Source organism: Lithobates pipiens, unplaced genomic scaffold, assembly GCF_037356315.1.
Source record: "Lithobates pipiens isolate NorthernLeopardFrog02 unplaced genomic scaffold, aLitPip1_a1.2 Scaffold_27, whole genome shotgun sequence".
Taxonomy (NCBI): Eukaryota; Metazoa; Chordata; class Amphibia; order Anura; family Ranidae; genus Lithobates; species Lithobates pipiens.
Window position 1 is genome coordinate 130,564,352 of NW_027507788.1, and position 22,269 is coordinate 130,586,620.

General features: G+C 46.0%; 1 protein-coding gene across 1 annotated transcript in view; it reads right to left on the minus strand.

Moving 5' to 3' along the window:
• LOC143934121 (BAR/IMD domain-containing adapter protein 2-like) overlaps positions 1 to 14,246 on the minus strand; it is a 250,433-nt gene extending 236,187 nt beyond the window's left edge. Inside the window, exon 1 of the mRNA XM_077457444.1 lies at positions 14,012 to 14,246. Within this exon, the coding sequence (XP_077313570.1) occupies positions 14,012 to 14,059 (48 nt within the window). The 5' untranslated portion in view covers positions 14,060 to 14,246. The remainder of the gene's footprint in view (positions 1 to 14,011) is intronic.
• Between the last annotated feature and the right edge of the window lie 8,023 nt (positions 14,247 to 22,269).

The following is a 22,269-nucleotide window of genomic DNA, read 5'->3' on the forward strand; positions in this document are numbered from 1 at the left end:
TACTGCACCCCCTCAGACTTTCCTGGGCTCTGCTTGTCTTGTCTGCTGCGGGTGCTATGCCAAACACAGCTTTCCCGGCATTCTTACAGAAGTGAACATTCATAGCCACAAGTTTACAATTTTGTGTAGGGCTGCATGCCACAGGTTGGACACCCCTGCACTAATAGATTTCTTTTATTCAGCCGACTAACTGAATAACAGAAATCGAATAGATTCTGCCAACCACACAAACAGGATGGATGGTCAAATTCCCTATCAGGTTCACGTATTCTGACAGTGACTAGGACCAACTGTCAGATTACCTGAACAGTGGCTGCAGTTTATTGGCTGTAAATGCTGTCTGGTTGACAATTTTCAGCAACCAACATTTGATGATCTGGTATGGCGACCCACTCTTAGCCCTTGTACCCACGGTCGGACATTCCGATGGAAAATGTCCGATCGGACCGTGTTGTCGAATAATCCGACTGTGTGTGGGCTCCATCGGACTGTTTCCGTCAGAATATCCGACGGACAAAGTTTTAGAGCTGGGCTATAAAACTTTCCGACAAAATGATCCAATTGGACTTTGTGTGTAGAGAATTCTGATTGGACAAAGTGCCACGCATGCTCAGATCAAATTCCTAGACCAAAGCTATTGGCTATAAGCCTGAACATAGTCCCGTCGTAACGAAATAACGTCGTCACGTTACGTACGATCGGATTTTCCGACAACTTTGTCCCACAGTATGTATGCAACACAAGTTTTGGACAAAATCCGACCGTGTGTACAAGGGCTTAGAACTTCTCAATCAGGGGAATTTCAACCAGATTTCTAACAGTGTACGGCCAGCTTAGGGTGGTATAAAACCCAAATCTTAACAAATTGCAGCTTATGAATCATCAGATGTGGTGGCTGCATTCGTTTTATTTTTTAGGCTTTTTCCCTCTGTTTTCAAATGGTGATCTGGCCAGCAACATACCCCCTGTATTGGAATACCTCTGATCTGGATGAATGAGCACAGGGGGCAGATTTGTCTAGCAGCATTCTTAGTCTGGGAGGAGGGGAGTGTTAGAAGTACTACCAGATTTACATACTCTAACAAATTTAAGCCAAACTCCAGCTAACATTTTTTAAGCAATTACAGTAAAAGATCATTTCCTTGTGGGATAAACGTTTTACGTAAATTAATAAAACCTGATTATTGTAAGCACCCCTATCAGTGCAAAATGGTTTGCCTCAATCCTCTACCTGCTACATTTACAGGACAGCTTATTAGGTTTCAACAGCAACAGTCTTTTCGGCTGTATTAGGTGAAAAAAAAGGAATAAAAGCATTAAAATGAAAACGAATCCATACACCATGTCTAATAACTGGTAAGCTACAATATAATAAATGTTTGCTTTTGGGTTTACAACGTAATGTACTTTTTTCATGCAATCAACCATTTAATCTAATTTCTTCAATGGATGGGATGTCTACGGTAATCATTTGATGTAACACAAATGCTAAATTCACCTTCGTCAGAGTGTCCGCTTTCATTGTCTAATAAAATAAATAAAATGTTTAATAAAAAAATAAAAAAAACAGCTTCAGCCCATTGATTGGGTCATACATGTGATCAGTCTGCATACAATCAACGATTTTCAACCCACCCAATCACTTTTTTCTTTGATCCTACAAATTTGGGCTGAAGAAATCAACATAGGAGTGAAAAAGGGTTGCTAGTGATCTTTTTTACTGAACATTTGGATCAATAAGTGTATGGCCAGTTCCATCTATCAATAAACTATGAATATCAATAAGCACTGAAGTCATTCAACACAAAGTTTTTGACCAGGGAAATATGGAATAAGCTAGATACCAGGTATTAGCAAGCTTTGCTCTAGTTTTTAAAGTTGATACTGTTTCTTTTTTGTTTTTCTTTTGTTTGTTTATTTTTAATGCTACTCTGCTCTTTGTATACCAACAATGTATCAAATGTTTTTACAACAGGTATCAATGAAGTAGAATGCAATTTCATTTATCGCCATTAGGCAGACTGAGCATCAGACTTTGAGGACATGTCACAGAGGAACAATATGTACATCAATCAATACCACACCAGCAACGTATTACATTTTTTTAAAATTGCCAATAAGCATTTAGCTAGAATGCTGTTTCTTTTACCGCCAATAGGCATAGGAACACATAAAACCCCCAACTTTAGAAAAAGTCTCAGGCCTGTCATGACTCTAATGAGCAATCCACATTCAGATTTTGGTGCCACCTCCATTCACTTGAATGGGTCATGTTTGTAGCGGTACTGCGTGCTGAGTGTGACAGGAGCAATCATTTTTGCCGTAGACGTTGCGACTGTGCCATGAAAACACCGCCGCCCACTGCCTTTGAAGCTTAAAGTGGCAGTTTTAGTGCCCCACCCCCCCTTTAACCGCAAAGTCTGATCAAACTCTAATGCCACGTGCACACGATTGTAATTTTCGCCCAGCAAAAGACCGATGAAAGCTTTTCATCTGAAAATGCGACCGACCGTGTGTATGCTCCATTAGAATTTAGCTGCCCGAATTCCCGCCAGCAAAAATTTGAGAGCATGTTCTAAATTTTTCCGACTGAAAAACTTTCTATAGGAAATTCCGATCATGTGTATGCAATTCCAACGCGCAAAAACTCACGCATGCTCAGATTCAACTACGAGATGGAAGCTATTGGCTACTGGCTATTGAACTTCGTTTTTCTAGTCCCGTCGTACGTGTTGTACGTCACCACGTTCTTGACGGTCGGAATTTGGTGTGACCGTGTGTATGCAAGACAGCTTGAGCAAAATCCTGTCTGTATTCCGTCGGGAAAACCATCAGAGCTTTTTCCAACCAAAATTACGATCGTGTGTACGCGGCATTAGTCAATGGTCTCCAAACTGTGGCCCGGGGACCAGATGTCATCCTTTGCTTGCTCTGGGGCACTATTTCACCAACTGACACCAATGATGGAGCACCATTCCCTCTACTGACACCATCAATGGGGCACTATTCTTATTGATATCAACAATGGAGCACTATTCCTCCAATTAAAACTAATGTTGGTGCACCGATGCCAAGGCATTTTCTACTCCCACTGGCCACAGCCGTGCCCCCCTAAAGCCTGATGGACAATTAACTGGCCCTTTGCTTAGAAGGTTTGAAGACCCCTGCTCTAAGTGTTTAAGTCTTCCCCTATTTTATTTTTTAAACCTTTTTATCTGAGTTTACAGTATATCTACGTTTGTCCCACACATGAGCCAGAATCTAGATGTACATGCATCAGTCAATGTTTAACAGAATAAAATCATTTAGTTAAAAAGCAGAAAAGGTTTTTTCAACTTTTTTGTCAGACTATAAATCTATGTTTGTCCCATGCATAAGCCAGAGTCTTTACATTACAGAGTATACCAGCATTGTATTCAATGATTTTACAACAGATAGTATATTAGCTAGAATGCTATTTTATTTGATACCATTGGGCAGACTAAAGTCTTTCAAATATTCATAGAAATATTGCTGCCACAATTAGAATTTTTTTGTTCAAGAAAAAATTGTCCATCCTGCTCGTTCAAATTTTCTCTTTCCTGCGGTCAAAAAGAAACATTGATTGACCCCACTAACCATTACACAGTCAAACCAACGTTCCGAAAACTAGTAATGTATGGTCAGCTTTAGAATCAGGTTCTGACAGTGGCAGTTAGCCATTGCATTTCATTTACTACTATTAGAACACAAAAACAGCAGACAAAGTCTAGGTGGTCCCTAGAGTAAGCTCTAACGAGCAGGGACCTCTAGTCCCTCCTGTATTGATTTGTATTGTAAGTGTACTGTCTGCCTTCATGTTGTAAAGCTCTGTGCAAACTGTTGGCGCCATATAAATCCTGTATAATAATAATTAGTGATGGCCGAACGGTTCGCCCGGCGGTCGTTTCGCGGCGAATTTCCGACATTCGCGGTCCGCACGTTCGAACGCCTTTTTCCGTCGTTCGCCGCGGCGGACTTACGTGTTTAATGTATACAAGAACTTTAACCTTTGGTGACACGTTTATCATGTGATACAGGACAGCCAATTGAGACATGACAGCACATGGACACTTGTACATTCCCCCTAACCTATAAATACACCCGATCCGGTGGCCATTTTACATTCTTTCTTCTGTTAAGATAGGGACAGGTTCCTGTGTGGAGTAGGGAGAGATAAACCACTAGCTATTTGGTACACAAAAGTTCTTTTCAGGACTGGTATAGGTGTTAGGTGTTGATAGGTTTGCTGTGCTGCTGATTCTTGCAGCAGCCTGAGTGTCTTTTGTTAGTTTAGAGAAAGGGAAAGGACAGTGTATGCTACAGGGACAGCCAGATTAGTCTTTCATCATCATCATCATCATCATCATCATTAGCTGTTACTATCAAGGTCCACAAAAGAGCTGTTCCAGTAACCACTAATCGTTCTCTTTTTTTGCCAATTTGTATAGGGACAGGAAGGAAGCAGTGTTGTCAGGCAGTGAGGGTAATTTTAAAGACTTGCTGTTATTATTAGTTCCACAAAGGTTCTTTTCAGGACTGGTATCAGTGGTACAGTAATAGGCTTGTACATGTATAATATTCTTTCTTCCAAATATAGAAAGGATATTATACTTGACTGCTGCCCTTCTGCTGCAGTCTGCTAAACATTCACAACTCACTTGTTCCACAAAAGTTCTTATAAGGACTGGTAACTTGGTATAGGGTGCTACGGTACATAGGCTTGAGTGCGGTACAGTCTGCTGTTCTGTAAGGACCGCTATCGGTCCACAATAGATAGGGTTGACGTGCACCACTGCTGACCGCTGCCCTATACTGCAGCAGTCCTTCAGCGGTATAGGGACTGACGTACAGTCTGCTAATCACTAACACACAACCTGCTTGTTCCACAAAAGTTCTTATAAGGACTGGTAACTTGGTATAGGGTGCTACGGTACATAGGCTTGAGTGCGGTACAGTCTGCTGTTCTGTAAGGACCGCTATCGGTCCACAATAGATAGGGTTGACGTGCACCACTGCTGACCGCTGCCCTATACTGCAGCAGTCCTTCAGCGGTATAGGGACTGACGTACAGTCTGCTAAACACTAATACACAACCTGCTTGGTCCACAAAAGTTCTTATAAGGACTGGTAACTTGGTATAGGGTGCTACGGTACATAGGCTTGAGTGCGGTACAGTCTGCTGTTCTGTAAGGACCGCTATCGGTCCACAATAGATAGGGTTGACGTGCACCACTGCTGACCGCTCACCTATACTGCAGCAGTCCTTCAGCGGTATAGGGACTGACGTACAGTCTGCTAAACACTAATACACAACCTGCTTGGTCCACAAAAGTTCTTATAAGGACTGGTAACTTGGTATAGGGTGCTACGGTACATAGGCTTGAGTGCGGTACAGTCTGCTGTTCTGTAAGGACCGCTATCGGTCCACAATAGATAGGGTTGACGTGCACCACTGCTGACCGCTCACCTATACTGCAGCAGTCCTTCAGCGGTATAGGGACTGACGTACAGTCTGCTAAACACTAATACACAACCTGCTTGGTCCACAAAAGTTCTTATAAGGACTGGTAACTTGGTATAGGGTGCTACGGTACATAGGCTTGAGTGCGGTACAGTCTGCTGTTCTGTAAGGACCGCTATCGGTCCACAATAGATAGGGTTGACGTGCACCACTGCTGACCGCTGCCCTATACTGCAGCAGTCCTTCAGCGGTATAGGGACTGACGTACAGTCTGCTAATCACTAACACACAACCTGCTTGTTCCACAAAAGTTCTTATAAGGACTGGTAACTTGGTATAGGGTGCTACGGTACATAGGCTTGAGTGCGGTACAGTCTGCTGTTCTGTAAGGACCGCTATCGGTCCACAATAGATAGGGTTGACGTGCACCACTGCTGACCGCTGCCCTATACTGCAGCAGTCCTTCAGCGGTATAGGGACTGACGTACAGTCTGCTAATCACTAACACACAACCTGCTTGTTCCACAAAAGTTCTTATAAGGACTGGTAACTTGGTATAGGGTGCTACGGTACATAGGCTTGAGTGCGGTACAGTCTGCTGTTCTGTAAGGACCGCTATCGGTCCACAATAGATAGGGTTGACGTGCACCACTGCTGACCGCTGCCCTATACTGCAGCAGTCCTTCAGCGGTATAGGGACTGACGTACAGTCTGCTAATCACTAACACACAACCTGCTTGTTCCACAAAAGTTCTTATAAGGACTGGTAACTTGGTATAGGGTGCTACGGTACATAGGCTTGAGTGCGGTACAGTCTGCTGTTCTGTAAGGACCGCTATCGGTCCACAATAGATAGGGTTGACGTGCACCACTGCTGACCGCTGCCCTATACTGCAGCAGTCCTTCAGCGGTATAGGGACTGACGTACAGTCTGCTAAACACTAATACACAACCTGCTTGGTCCACAAAAGTTCTTATAAGGACTGGTAACTTGGTATAGGGTGCTACGGTACATAGGCTTGAGTGCGGTACAGTCTGCTGTTCTGTAAGGACCGCTATCGGTCCACAATAGATAGGGTTGACGTGCACCACTGCTGACCGCTCACCTATACTGCAGCAGTCCTTCAGCGGTATAGGGACTAAGAGTTTTGTCACAGGGTCATTTAAAAAATGACATGCAGAGGAAGAGGCAGGCCCTTCCGCAGGGGTGGTAGGGGTAGGGCAGGAGCAACAGGCTTGAGCCAAAGTGGGAAGTTGCAGAAGGTGCGTTCAATTACTTTAAAGGATGCACCAGACTTGGTTGAGTGGCTCGCTCAGCCTTACTCTTCTGCACCCTCCTCATCCTCTCGATCTGCACCCTCTTCTTCACTCTCTGCTATGTGCACCCCCAAAGACACTACCACCAACAACACGACCACCACCACCACCACCACATACCTTCCGCTTGAGTCACTGGAATTATTTTCCGATCCATATCAAGAGGACATTTCTGATGCGCAGCCACTCTTGGTATTGGATCAGGAAGAGGAGGTAGCAACAAGCGCTACTCAGCAGTCTGACGCCAGTACCCAGATCAGCCCAAGGAGGAGGTTGGTCCCCGGTGTTGCTGCCTACTCCGAGATCTCTACTTATAGCGGTGGGGAAGGTGACGTTGATGATGACGTGTCTAGTGATGTCACGTGGGTGCCCACAAGAGAGGAAGAGGAGGGGAGTTCAGAGGGAGATATGGACCAGCAGATAGGGAGGAGAAGCAGCAATGACTTACATTGCACAGCAGGGACAAAGCAGACTGCAAATGTATCAGGAGCGAGTCATCGACCATGTACGGTCACATCTGGCGCTCCCAGGACACCGGCACATGGCTCCGCAGTGTGGGCTTTTTTTAACGTGTCCGCTGCTGACAATAGCGTTGCCATCTGCAATCTTTGCAGTCAACGCGTTAGTCGCGGTAAGCCCAATACTCACCTAGGGACGACCGCCTTAAGAAGGCACATGAGCAGCCATCACCGAGCCCAGTGGGAGCAACGGAACACACAAAGCCACACTGCAGGCTCTCACCGTCCAGCCTCGTCTTCTACTTCTCCTTCTCCTCTCTCCTCACAATTGTCCTCCACTCCACCTTCCATCACGCCAAGCTCACATTTTTCTGCAAAAAGGCAGGCTTCCGTGGGCCTAATGTTTGAGCGTAAAAAAATGATGATGCCGGATAACCCTCTTGCCCAACGGTTGGCGGCTGGCTTGTCAGAACTCATAGCCCGCCAACTACTGCCATATAAACTGGTGGACTCGGAGGCCTTTCGCAAATTTGTGGCCATTGGAACACCACAATGGAAGGTCCCAGGAAGGAAGTATTTCTCAGAGAAGGGCATCCCAGAGCTATATGGCCATGTTCAGCGGCAAGTGAATGTATCTCTGGCACACAGTGTCGGTGCCAAGATACATCTGACCACAGACACGTGGTCTAGCAAACACGGGCAGGGAAGGTATATCAGTTTTACTGCCCACTGGGTGAACCTTCTGACGGCCGTCAAGCATGTAACCCGTGGCACCCGTGTAGATTTGGTTTTACCGCCACGGATTGCATGCAGGCCTGACTCTTCTTCTCCTCCTCCTACTCCATCCTCCTCCCTCTCCTCCTCAGCTGCCTCCTCCTTTTCCGCTGCTAGCGTCTCTTCCACTGCACCGCCCAAGCTCCCCAGAACCTATTCCACATGCCAGGTGAGACGTTGCCATGCCGTGCTGCGTCTGTTGTGCCTGGAAGCAAAGAGCCACACTGGCCCGGCACTCCTTTCAGCTTTGCGTTCACAGGCAGATGAGTGGCTAACACCGCTCAATTTGACAGTTGGTAAAGTGGTGTGTGACAACGGTGCCAATCTGCTTAGCGCATTGAAACAGGGCAAAATCACGCACGTGCCGTGCATGGCACACGTCTTAAACTTGGTCGTGCAGCGATTCCTTGTCAAATACCCTGGGGTCCAGGACATCTTGCGGCAGGCAAGGAAAATCTCGGCCCATTTCAGAAGATCTTACACGGCCATGGCTCGCCTTGCTGACATTCAGCGGCGACACCATCTGCCGGTCAGACGTCTTATTTGCGATTGCCCGACGCGATGGAACTCAACCTTCTATATGCTTGATAGGCTGCTCCAGCAGAAACGTGCAGTTAACGTCTACCTGTATGAACTCTGCGAAAGAAACGGTTCTGGGGAGCTGGGTTTTTTTTCACCGCGCCAGTGGCTGCTCATGCGCGACACATGCAGACTTCTGCGGCCATTTGAGGAGATCACCAAACTGGTCAGTCGCAGCCATGGCGCCATCAGTGACATGGTACCTTATGCCTTCTTTCTGGAGCGTGCATTGCGTCGTGTCATTGATCAGGCTGTGGAGGAGCAGGAGCGGGAAGATGAGGAAGTCGCAATGCTGGATGAATTCCCAGGGGGGGCTACTCTATCTGAGACAAGTCAACAACAGGAGTCTGATGAGGAGTCAGAGGAGGATGGTGCCGGGGCGGATGAGCAGGAGCAAGAAGAGCATGCTTTAAACCTTTCTGGGATCCCTGTTGTGCGAGGATGGGGAGAGGAGAATGAAGAGGACGACATTATCCTGGATGATGAGCAGGAGCCAGGCCACCACACCGCTTCCACTTTAGTGCAAATGGGGGCCTTCATGCTCCAGTGTTTTAATAGGGACCCCCGTATAAAAAGCATGAGGGTCAAGGACCAGTACTGGGTGGCAACGTACTTAGACCCCCGGTACAAACACAAAATGGCGGAAATGTTACCGCCGTCGCAGAGGGCTGTCAGAATGCAGCACTTCCAGGCCTTGCTTCGAGAAATGCTGCATTCTGCTTTTGCGTGCGCTGGCAGAGGAGCAATTCCCACTCCCAGAGAAGGATTTGCGGGTACCAATCCAACAGCGCCTGCAAGAAGAGGCCGGTTTGAAGATGTGTTGGTGACTTCGGATATGAGGTCATTCTTTCAGCCGACCCATCGACAGGTGTCATCCGGATCCAGCATCAGGGAACGCCTAGACCGTCAGGTGTCCGACTACATTGGGTTAACGGCCGATGTGGACGCTCTGAGGAGTGATGAACCCCTAGACTACTGGGTGGGCAGGCTTGACCTCTGGCCAGAGCTTGCCCAATTTGCAATCGAACTGTTGGCTTGCCCCTCATCCAGTGTCCTGTCCGAAAGGACGTTCAGCGCAGCAGGGGGGATTGTGACCGATAAGCGTACTCGCCTAGCTCACCACAGTGTTAACTACCTCACATTTCTAAAAATGAATGAGGCATGGATCTCGGAGGAATTCAACACATGTGACCAGTAGACCATGTATATGTCTATAAACTATTTTTTTAATCAAGCACACAGACCTTCTTAATTCATTTGGCTCACTTCCTTGACCCAAAAAAGCACACCGTACTATATGCCCCTACCCTCCTCTTTGAAGAGGTTGAGCGGTGTCATATTTCTACTGGGGCTGCTTATGATATCCCTGTGCTGTGCTGACTTCCTCCTGGGGGTTCTTATTATGAAGGGATCACACTATCCCTGTGCTGTGCTGACTTCCTCCTGGGGGTTCTTATTATGAGGGGATCACACCATCCCTGTGCTGTGCTGACTTCCTCCTGGGGCTGCTTACGGTGCTGCTGTCAGTGCTGTATGTCACGGTGCTGCTGTCAGCGCTGTATGTCACGGTGCTGCTGTCAGCGCTGTATGTCACGGTGCTGCTGTCAGCGCTGTATGTCACGGTGCTGCTGTCAGCGCTGTATGTCACGGTGCTGCTGTCAGCGCTGTATGTCACGGTGCTGCTGTCAGCGCTGTATGTCACGGTGCTGCTGTCAGCGCTGTATGTCACGGTGCTGCTGTCAGCGCTGTATGTCACGGTGCTGCTGTCAGCGCTGTATGTCACGGTGCTGCTGTCAGCGCTGTATGTCACGGTGCTGCTGTCAGCGCTGTATGTCACGGTGCTGCTGTCAGCGCTGTATGTCACGGTGCTGCTGTCAGTGCTCTGTATTACGGTGCTGCTGTCAGATGCCTCTATCACGGTGCATGTGTCATTCCGGTATGTCACGCTGCTGGTGATCATCTCCTGCACCCTCTTCTTTGCCTACCCTGGTCCCTGACCTTCCCTCTCCTCCATTGCCTTCATTAGCTCCATAGTCCTGAATTGTTAGAACAATTTCCCAAATAAAATAAAAATGCTTGTAGTTATCGATCCCAAATTCACCTCATACATGTATTATGTCATTGTCCAGATGGTGGGACTACGTTTTACCCCCTAATAATTACCACGTGGCCGCAAATTCGACATGAAGGTTTGCAAAGTTCGCCTCCCATTGAAGTCAATGGGGCCCGCGGCGAACGGTCGGTTTCGCGAACGTTTGGGTCCGTTCGCATTTCGCGTTCGCGAAACGTCCCGTCGGAAGTTCGTCCATCACTAATAATAATAATAATAATGTCCCTATACTTTTAACCTTTGTGTCTGAGTATAGATTTATGATTGTCCCAAGCATGATGAGCCAGAATCTGGCTGTGGTGGTGAGCTATATGTGAATCAAAGTGGAGTCTATACATTTACACTACAGATTATACAGCTATATATTGAATGCTTTAAGGACAGAAGATAGGGAGTTAGCTAGAATACGATTTCATTTATTCCCATTTTGCAGAAGGAGAATGTGGCTGTGGTGGTGAGTTGTATGTGAAGAGTATATACATTTACACCAGTCAGTGGTTTTATAGCAGATAACAGCTAGTACGGTATGCTATTTCATTTATTACCATTAGATAAGCTGAGAATCAGGCTGTGAGGACATTTCACAGTCAGTAGTGGTAATCTTATATGTTGCATCAATCAAAGTGAAGTGTATACATGTACATCACAGAGCATACCAGCATTGCAATAAATGGTTTTACAGCAGTTAGCTAGAATGATTTTTCATTTACTAGCATTAAATAGAGGAGGATCTGGCTGGGGTGGTGAGCTGTACATACATCAATCAAAGCAGAGTCTCTACATTTACACCACACAATATACAGCAATGTATTTAATGGTTTAAGGACAGCAGATAGTCATTTAGCTGGAATGATATCTCATTTACTAGCATTAGGCAGAAGGAGGATTTGGCTATGGTGGTGAGCTGTACACATGCATCAATCAAAGCAGAATATGTACAATTAGACCACAGAGTATACCAGCATTATATTAAATAGTTTTACAGAAGTTAGCTGGAAAGATGTTTCATTTACTAGCTTTGGGCAGAAGGAGGATCTGGCTGTGGTGGTGAGATGTCCATGTGTCAGTCAAAGCAGCATATCTACATTTACATTACAGAGTATACAGCAATGTATTTAGTGGTTTAAGGACAGAAGACAGTAATTTAGCTGGAATATCTCATTTACTAACATTAGGTAGAAGGAGGATCTGGCTGTGGTGGTGAGCTCTACCATGCATCAAGCAAAGCAGAGTATCTACATTTACACCACAGAGTATACAGCAATGTACGGCAGATAGTCATTTAGCTGGAAATGATATCTAATTTACTAACATTAGACAGAAGGATCTGGCTGTGGTGGTGAGCTGTACATGCATCAATCAAAGCACATTTACATCACATAGTAAGTATTAGTAATAGAGTATACCAGCATTATATTAAATAGTTTCACAGAAGATAGCTGGAATGATTTTTCATTTACTAGCATTAGGTAGAAGGATAATCTGGTTTTGGTGGCAAGCTATACCTTGTTACATAGTTAGTCTGGTTGAAAAAAAGACACAAGTTCATCTTGTTCAACCAATAAAAAGGGGCAGGGGATCATACAATCCCATATACACAATCCTATGCCCACAGTTGATCCACAGGAAGGCAAAAAACCCCAGCAAGGCATGATCCAATTTGCTCCACCAGGATTGATAGCATTAGACTGAAGAAGGATCTGGCTGTGGTGGTGAGCTGTACATGCATCAATCAAAGCAAAGTATGTACATTTACACCACAGAGTATACAGCAATGTATTTAATGGTTTAGGAACAGCAGATAGTAATTTAGTTGGAATGATATCTCATTCATTTACTAACATTAGACAGAAGGAGGATTTGGCTGTGGTAGTGAGCTGTACATGCAGCGATCAAAGCAAAATATGCAAGTTTACATCACAAAGTACACCAGCATTATATTAAATAGTATTACAGCAGATAGCTGGAATGATGTTTCATTTGCTAGCATTAGATAGAAGGAGGATCTGGCTGAGGTGGTGAGCTGTACATACATCAATCAAAGCAGAGTATCTACATTTACACCATATAGTATACAGCAATGTATATAATGGTTTAGGGACAGCAGATAGTAATTTAGCTGGAATGATATCTCATTTACTAACATTAGACAGAAGGAGGATCTGGCTGTGGTGGAGAGCTCTACATACATCAGTCAAAGAAGAGTATCTACAGTTACAACACAGAGTAAACCAGCAATATATCTATATATTACTTTTACAGAAAATAGCTGGGATGATGTTTCATTTACTAACATTAGGCAGAAAGAGATCTGGCTTTGGTGGAGAGCTCTACATGCATCAGTCAAAGAAGAGTATCTATATTTACACCCCAGAGTATACAGCAATGTATTTAATAGTCATTTAGCTAAACTTAGATTTCATTTACTAACATTAGACAGAAGGAGGATCTGGCTGTGGTGGTGAGCCGTACATGCATCAATCAAAGCACATTTACATCACAGAGTATACCAGCATTATATTAAATAGTTTCAAAGAAGATAGCTGGAATGATTTTTCATTCACTAACATTAGGTAGAAGGAGGATCTGGCTGTGATGGTGAGCTGCACAGACATCCATTAAAGCAGAGTATGCACAGTTACACCACATAGTATACAGAAATGTATTTAATCAGATATGGACAGCAGATGGTTATTAAGCTAAACTACTATTTCATTTAGTAACATTAGGTAGAAGGAGGATCTGGCTGTGGTGGTGAGCTGTACATGCATCCCTCAAAGCAGAGTAGGCACATTTACACCACATAGTATACCAGCATTATATTTGTTTTACATCTGATAGATTGAATGAAATATATTTACTAGCATTAGACAGAAGGAGGATCTGGCAGTGATGGTGAGCTGCACATGCATCCCTCAAAGCAGAGTAGGCAGATTTACACCACTGAGTATACAGCAATGTATTTAATCGGATATGGACAGCAGATAGTCATTTAGCTAAACTACTATTTCATTTACTAACATTAGGTAGAAGGAGGATCTGGCTGTGGTGGTGGGTTTTACATGCATCCATCAAAGCAGAGTCTCTACATTTCCACCACAGAGTACACAGCAATGTATTAGAGCAGATAGTTGGAAGCATATTTCATTAGCATTATGCAGAGGGAGGATCTGGCTTTGTTGGTGAGCTGTGCATACATCAATCAGAACAATACAGAGATCTGTACACAACACTGGGGTCTTCTACCACCATCTCCCAGCAAAGTCAATGCTATCCTTGTAGAATACTTACTTTGTACACATTCTCTGTCAGTCTGTTCACCTCATCGGACCTGGACATGGTGCTGGGCTGGTCTGTGCTGCTTACATGGAAGTTGTAGAATCCAGCTTTGGGGGATGGCTCCCTCCCTGGAGATGTGGAGACAGAAGGTATCCCTGTGATGCTGCGCTGGCTTGGGGGGAGAGGTAGCCTGGGGAGGAAACAGGATGGGAGGGAGAACACAACCTCAGACAAAAGTTCTGTGCTCAGGATAGGAAAAAAAAAAAAAAAACTTCCAGCCAATCAGGATCGCCCTCTGCTGTCACCCAGCTAACGTGCCCAGTGTAAAGGGAGGGGTCTGCCTGACAGAAGGGGAGGGGCCTCATGTAGACATCTGGGAGACACTATAGAAGGGGCTCTATAACCTCCCTGGTCTCTTTCATCTTCCCCAATGTCAGGACACCCCTCTGTATAGTGTGATCCTGTAACCTGCACACAGCACTGATGAATGGAGCTGTGTTCTCATTACTATGAATGGACTATTCTAGAGGAGCTTTCCTGTCCCATGTCAGTGAATTGGAATATACAGACACATAGATTGGAGGTCTCAGCACTATGTGTGCACAAGGTGTTCCTACATCATGAGGCTGATTACAGGATGTATTTGTTCTACACTTCCTTTGGGACTGCAGGACATTTTTTTTTTTTTTACTAATGCCATACATCATAAGGTCTGTTCACACAGGCTTTTCTGCAGGAACACAGATTCTTGTTATGCCCCATACACACGGTCAGACATTCCGAGGACAAAATCCGTCTGATTTTTGCTGACAGATTTTGGCCCAAACTTGTCTTGCATACACACGGTCACACAAAGTTGGCGGAAAATCTGATCGTTCAGAACGTGGTGACGTAGAACACGTACGATGGGACTATAAAGAGGGCAGTAGCCAATAGCTTTTGTCTCGTAATTTATTCTGAGCATGCGTGGCACTTTGTCTGTGCAATTGTCTACACACGATTGGAATTTAAACGATTGGATTTTGTTGTCGGAAAATTTTAGATCCTGCTCTCAAACTTTGTGTGTCGGAAATTTTGACGGAAAAAGTCAGATGGAGCCCACACACGATCGGATTTTTCAACAAGAAGATCCGATCGCACAGTTTCCGTTGGACAGTCCGACCGTGTGTACAGGGCATTAGCAGAGCTGGGAGAAGATCTTGCAGAAAATACGCATCCTAAAGTACTCGCATTTAGATGCGTACAGCTTTTAAATGTGCACAATACTTCTTTAGTTCAAATGAAAGGCACATTTCTGCGTGTATGCGTTTAGATGCATTTAGATGCATTCATGTGTAAAATTTGCAGATCTGTGTGGTCCTGGATGCAGAGGTGTCCTAATTTTTTCTGCCTAGCTAATAACAGCGCACATTTTTGCAGACAGGCGCAGCTGTGTGTATGGGCTCATTGATCACCGCACTGTCTGTGCGTTTAGAGCGCCCAAACTTTTAGTATCATTTTTTTCTGCCAATGTGAATAAGCCCATAACTACAAATCCTAACCATTATACATCATATACAGATTATACATTATAAGCAGGCAACCTTCCAAGGAACACGTAAGGTCCTTGCATTCTGTACATTGCATATTCTTGCAAGCCACCGCTAGTTTTTAAAATACCAAGTCATTAATCATTACTCTGGCTAAGTCTAAAGCGATATTCCGTTCCTTTTTGTTTTTATTTATAAGAAATATGTTATACTTACCTGCTCTGTGAAGTGGTTTTGCACAGAGCAGCCCCAATCTTCCTCTTCTTGGGTCCCCTGTTGGCGCTCCTGGCTTGCCCCTTCTTTTTGACCAGTGTCCCCAATAGCAAGCCACTTACTATGGGGTCACTGGTGCATGCTCACTCCTGAGCATCCATTAGATACATAGAGTCGTGGCTCGACTTCTCCCCAGCTCTTTCCTTATTGGCTCACTGGCTGTGATTGCTAATGGTTCCCCCTGCTGTCTCAGCCAATGAGGAGAGAGAGAACCAGGACAGCCGAAGCTCTTGTGCACAATGCTGGATTGAGAGCGGGCTGCGGGGAAGCAGCACATAGATGGTCAAGTGGTTAAATGTGTTGTAGTGAGCTTGCAAGGATAATAATATAGCTGCATTCATTGAAAGCCTTATGGTGTTAACATCTAAGTGCAAAATACAACATTTTCATGGATTTTTATTGTTGTTGTTTCTGGATAACATAATTTCTGGTATGTAAGTGCTATGGGAGTCCTTCATATAAAGCAGACATCTTTCCGAAGTGGTGAGGAGTTGAGACCACTGTCATGTTTTATTGCTGTTTGTGTCCCCATCAGGGAGATTTACCAGTGTCACCAGTTATAAAAATGAGGATGCATCCAAATTTTTGAGTTGGCACCAGAACAGGAATAAAGGGGAGTTTTTCCAATGAGGACACTTGTTCCTGTGACATCTGTCTAAGGGGGATTTCCTTTACATTGGAAAGACATCCTCTCACTTCCTGTTATGTCTATAGGACAGAAAGTAAAGGGAAATCTCCCCAATGAGACACATATGGCACACAAAATAAAAACCTGACAGTGTTTTAAATCATTCCCTACTTTTTTAAGTGAAAAAAAAGTTTTATCTTTAGTTATACTTTAAGCACTATAAGATGTTAATGTTTAAGTGGAAGAAATGCCCAGCCCTAACTATTTTGAAAATACCCAATCCCCCCCTAACACAAATCCTCTACCCCCACCCCCTCCTTATACAAATCACCCCTCCCCCTCCTTCTAGCACAATACCTCTCCCACCAAATCCCTCCTCCCAGCACAAATCCCCCATACCTCCTTCTAGCACAAATCCTCCCCCAAATCCCCCTCCCATCTAAAATCCTACCCCCTTCTGCTTGCACAAACCCCCCCCCCAATCCCCCTCCAAGCGCAAAGCCTCTTCCCTCCCAAATCCACCTTCTAATAAAAATCCCCCCTCCCACAAATATCCTCTCCCCTAGCACAACAACCCCCCCCCAACACAAATCCTTTATTCCCCACCAAATTCCCTTTCCCTGCATACATCCCCTCAACACAGCACAAATCTTTGTTAGATCCCCCTTTCCCCAGGTCAAATAACCCGCTCTGTATTGATTTATGTTTAATTCAAAGTAAAGGGGTGTGCAGTACCGCATTTGGCGAGAGGTGCCGGGCACCGGTGACACTCGGAATGGTTCCAAACGGTTCGCAAATACTCAGAACCACTCGGAAATACTCTGTACCCGAGCCTTTCCGAGCTCAGCCGAGCTGGCCCCTATTTCCGAGGCTCTCCCCCCCCCCACCTCTGGCCACATGCGATATTGCATGCAATAGAAGTCAATGTGGAACAAATTATCTTTGTTTCTATTGACTTCTATGGGGAAACTCGCATATGTGAGTGCTTTGGGATTACAAGTATCCTCCTGGAACGGATTATGCTCGTAATCCAAGGTTCCACTGTATTGCTTTTTAGACTTCTTGAAACTCTCACAAAGGCTTTAACATGTCAATGTCAATTCAAAAATCAGTCTCAATATTTTTAATTCTGCAGCTTTCAATAAAATAAGACTTGGTGATCCCGCCTAAAAGGTCCTTATTCAAGCACTTCCTGTTATAGGGTAATATAACTGCCACCTAATTGTGCTTGCAGTATCACCTATCATGTGTGCCAACATTGTGCAGGTATGTCCCATCATTGTAAAGCAGTTAATGAGCAATGATGTGTAGCCAACACTAAAGCACATGCATATAGAAAGGAAATGGCTGAAGGAAGTGATCAGCAGCACTGAAATATCAAAAAGAATAAAAAGGGTGAAAACTGAATTTTTTGAAAGAAAAATGGCTATTGTGTATAATAATATATTATTCTAAAGTGTTTTAGCAAATTTAATCTGGCCAAACATAAAAAAAATCTAACAGATTCCTCCATCCACACTAAACAATGCAGATAGACAATCTCTTGCTACTGTATGGATATTGCATTTGAAAAGCCAGCACCAGCGGCTGTCAGAATACCTGACCAGTGGCTGCATCTGATTGGATGGTGAGTTATAAATTGCATATTAACCACTTTCAGACCGGACCATTTTGCTGGCTTAAGACCAGACCACTTTTTGGGATTTGGCACTGCGTCGCTTTAACTGACAATTGCGCGGTCGTGCGATGTGGCTCCCAAACGATATTGACGTCCTTTTTTTCCCACAAATAGAGCTTTCTTTTGGTGGTATTTGATCACTTTTTTTTTTTTTGCGCTATAAACAAAAATAGAGCAACAATTTTGAAAAAAACGCATTATTTTTTACTTTTTGTTATAATAAATATCCCCAAAAATATATAAAAAAAACTTTTTTTCCCTCAGTTTAGGCCGATATGTATTCTTCTACATATTTTTGGTATAAAAATTCGCAATAAGAGATTATTGATTGGTTTGCGCAAAAGTTATAGCGTTTACAAAATAGGGGATAGTTTTATGGCATTTTTATTAATATTTTTTTTTTTTTTTACTAGTAATGGCAGAGATCAGCGATTTTTATTGTGACTGCGACATTATGGCGGACACATCGGACATTTTTGACACATTTTTGAGACCATTGTCATTTATACAGCAATCAATGTTAGGCCGCGTACACACGCGGGGACTGTCTGCCGAAACTAAGTTCGTCAAACAGTCCGCTCAAACTTTTGAATGAACGAACACGCCCACACACGGCACATTTTGAGCGGACAAATACGGCAAACTTTGTTCGTCGTACTAAGTCCGCGCAACTTTTGAAATGAACGGACTCGCCCACACACGAGGCAACAGTCCGCTCATTTCGAGCGCTTGTGCAGGTAGGCGGGGCCCGCGACGGAGACGTCGCGGGCTCCGCCGCCTGGAATGTACTTAAAGGGGAACCCCAATGCTGAAAAAAATCGGCGTGGGGGTCCCCCCAAAGTCCACAACAGACCCTTGTCCGAGCACGCTACCCGGCCGGCCAGGAAAGGGGGGCGAGCGAGCGCGCCCCCCCTCCCGAGCCGTACCAGGCCGCGTGCCCTCAACATGGGGGGTGCCTTGGGGAAGGGGGGGCCGCGCGGCCCCCCCACCCCAAAGCACCTTGTCCCCATGTTGATGAGGACAAGGGCCTCTTCCCGACAACCCTGGCCGTTGGTTGTCGGGGTCTGCGGGCGGGGGGCTTATCAGAAACCAGATACCGGCCCCCCACCCTATGTGAATGAGTATGGGGTACAATGTACCCCTACCCATTCACCTGTAAAATAAAAGTACCCAAAAAAAAAACACAACACACGAGATAAAATATTTTATTGCACAGCTCCGGGGGTCTTCCGTCTTCGGGGGTCTTCTCGCCGGACTCCTCCGCTATCTTCTTGTAGCTCTTTTGCTAGCGGAGGAGTCCGGCTTTCTTCCTCCCCGCTGCCGGCCTCTTCTCCCGACTTCGGGGGTCTTGTCCCCCTCTTCGGTTCTTCTGCCGGGCCACCGCGCCTTCTTATAGCTCTTTTGCAGGCGGTGGCCCGGTCTTCTGTCGCCGCCGCCTTCCGTTCTTCTGCCGGGCCACCGCGCCTTCTTATAGCTCTTTTAGAGGCGGTGGCCCGGTCTTCTGTTGCCGCTGTCGCCTTCCGGTCGCCTTCCGGTCACCTTCCGTTCTTCTTCTTGTTCTTCTTCTTCTTCTTCTCCAGGAGATGTTGACACGTCGCTCTCTCCGGCCCGAATGCCAGAGCCGCGCTGTGCGGCCACTTATATAGTGACAATGGGGCGGTGTCACATGGTATATGTCACATGGGTTGGTCACATGGGTTGATGTCACATGGGGACTATGACATCGTAAGGGGGCGGGGTCACCATGTGACCAACCCATGTGACATATACCATGTGACACCACCCCATTATCACTATATAAGTGGCCGCACAGCGCGGCTCTGGCATTCCGGCCGGAGAGAGCGACGTGTCAACATCTCCTGGAGAAGAAGAAGAAGAACAACAACAAGAAGAAGAACGGAAGGCGACCGGAAGGCGACAGCGGCGACAGAAGACCGGGCCACCGCCTCTAAAAGAGCTATAAGAAGGCGCGGTGGCCCGGCAGAAGAACGGAAGGCGGCGGCGACAGAAGACCGGGCCACCACCTGCAAAAGAGCTATAAGAAGGCGCGGGGGCTCCCGGATTCCGATAAGCCCCCCGCCCGCAGACCCCGACAACCAACGGCCAGGGTTGTCGGGAAGAGGCCCTTGTCCTCATCAACATGGGGACAAGGTGCTTTGGGGTGGGGGGGCCGCGCGGCCCCCCCTTCCCCAAGGCACTCCCCATGTTGAGGGCACGCGGCCTGGTACGGCTCGGGAGGGGGGGCGCGCTCGCTCGCCCCCCTTTCCTGGCCGGCCGGGTAGCGTGCTCGGACAAGGGTCTGTTGTGGACTTTGGGGGGACCCCCACGCCGATTTTTTTCGGCGTTGGGGTTCCCCTTTAAGTCCATACCAGGCGGCGGGGCCCGCGACGTCTCCTTCGCGGGCCCCGCCTACCTGGAGACGCGCTCGAAATGAGCAGACTTTCCTCCGAACGGGAACAGTTTGCTCATTTCGAAAGTGGCCTACACACGGCGGACTGTCCGCTCAAACCAAGTTTCAGCGGACAGTTTTTCGGAATTTCCGAAAAACTTTGTTCGTCAAACTGTCCGCTGAAACTGTCCGCTGAAGCCCCACACACGAGCGGACTGTCCGCTGAAACACTGTTCAGCGGACAAAGTTGAGCGAACAGTCCGCCCGTGTGTACGCGGCCTTATACAAATGCATTGATTCCTGTGTAAATGACACTGGCAGTGAAGGGGTTAACCAGGGGGTTGCAGTGTAGGGGTTAAGTGTTCCTAGGGGCATGTTACTAACTGTGGGGGGCTGGGCTTTGTGTTAGTGAACACTGATCTCTGCTCCAATCACATGGAGCAGAGATCAGCATCACTTGTTGCTAGGCAGAATGGGGAGATGCTGTTTACAACGGCATCTCTCCGTTCAGCCGTCCCGTGAGATGATCGCAGGTATCCCCGCGGAGATCAAATCAACTGGACTCACGGGGGTCCCGACCGGCACCCGAGCGCGCCGGCGGCGGCGCGCACGCAATGGCAGGGCGGCGCACACGCGATGGCAGGGCGGCATGTTAAAATGGACGTACCTTTACGCCAATATGCCTGCCCGTGCCATTCTGCCGACGTACATCGGCGTGTGCCGGTCGGGAACTGGTTAATGTAGGCAATATGCAGGACGGATTTCTTTCCTGCAACCATGAGTTTCCCCAGCCACACAGATAGTGTTGATAGGGGACTCCCTCCTGCTGAGCCATAGTATGCTCCCAGTGGGGGTGCAGGGGAAGCCATCTCCACCGGGAGAAGACAGTGAATATCGCTAAAGGCTAGATCAGCTGCTAGCATTAATCGCATGCAAAAGCCATTCAATTGATCAACTTGGTACATTCAGCCTGCCCATACATGGTTTGAATCTTAGCCGGCTCCGGTTGAACCGGCCAAGATTCATACTGTCTATGGCTGGCCTTCTCATGTTGCCGGAGTTTAGAAGAAATAGCAAATGTTTGCAGTTTTGATGTACCAGTTGATGAATTAATATGTTGTGAGATAAAACGTATTCATCATTGTAAAACACACCTTTGGCTGCATGATAATTGTGCCCTGGTCTCTATAAAGGAGGTCCACAGGTGCTAAACTGCTCTATAATGCATTGATGGAAGAAAAGAAAATGAGTAAGGCATTGGCTGCAGGCCATTCCTGGGTACTGTACTTTATGACAGCTGCCCTTGAGGACCCTTTTGTAAGGAGCTGACATCTTACCACTCTTCTTCTTTCTTTTGTGTGCCTAAGAAATTTGCATTCATTTTGGTTTTAGTGAGGCCATGTAATTCAAACATCATGCTGGAGTGGACAGATTGTTCCATTTCAGATTTTCTTTGAAAAAAAAACCCATAAATCATAGCAGGAGAACCCTTTGTACTTTTGAGTGTTATATTCCTACAAGTAATATATTCTACAAAGTCTCCATCCAGTAAATAAAGTTATGTATTTAAAACATACGCAGCGTTTCTCACCTCCAGTCCTCAAGGTGTCCCAACAGGTCATGTTTTCAGGCTTTCCATTATTCTGCATAAATTATTTGATTAGTTTCGCTGCCTTAGTAATTACCACAGCCCTTTCATCTGAGGGAAATCCTGAAAACATGACCTGTTGGAGCGCCTGGAGGACTGGAGTTGAGAAATACTAACATAAGGAA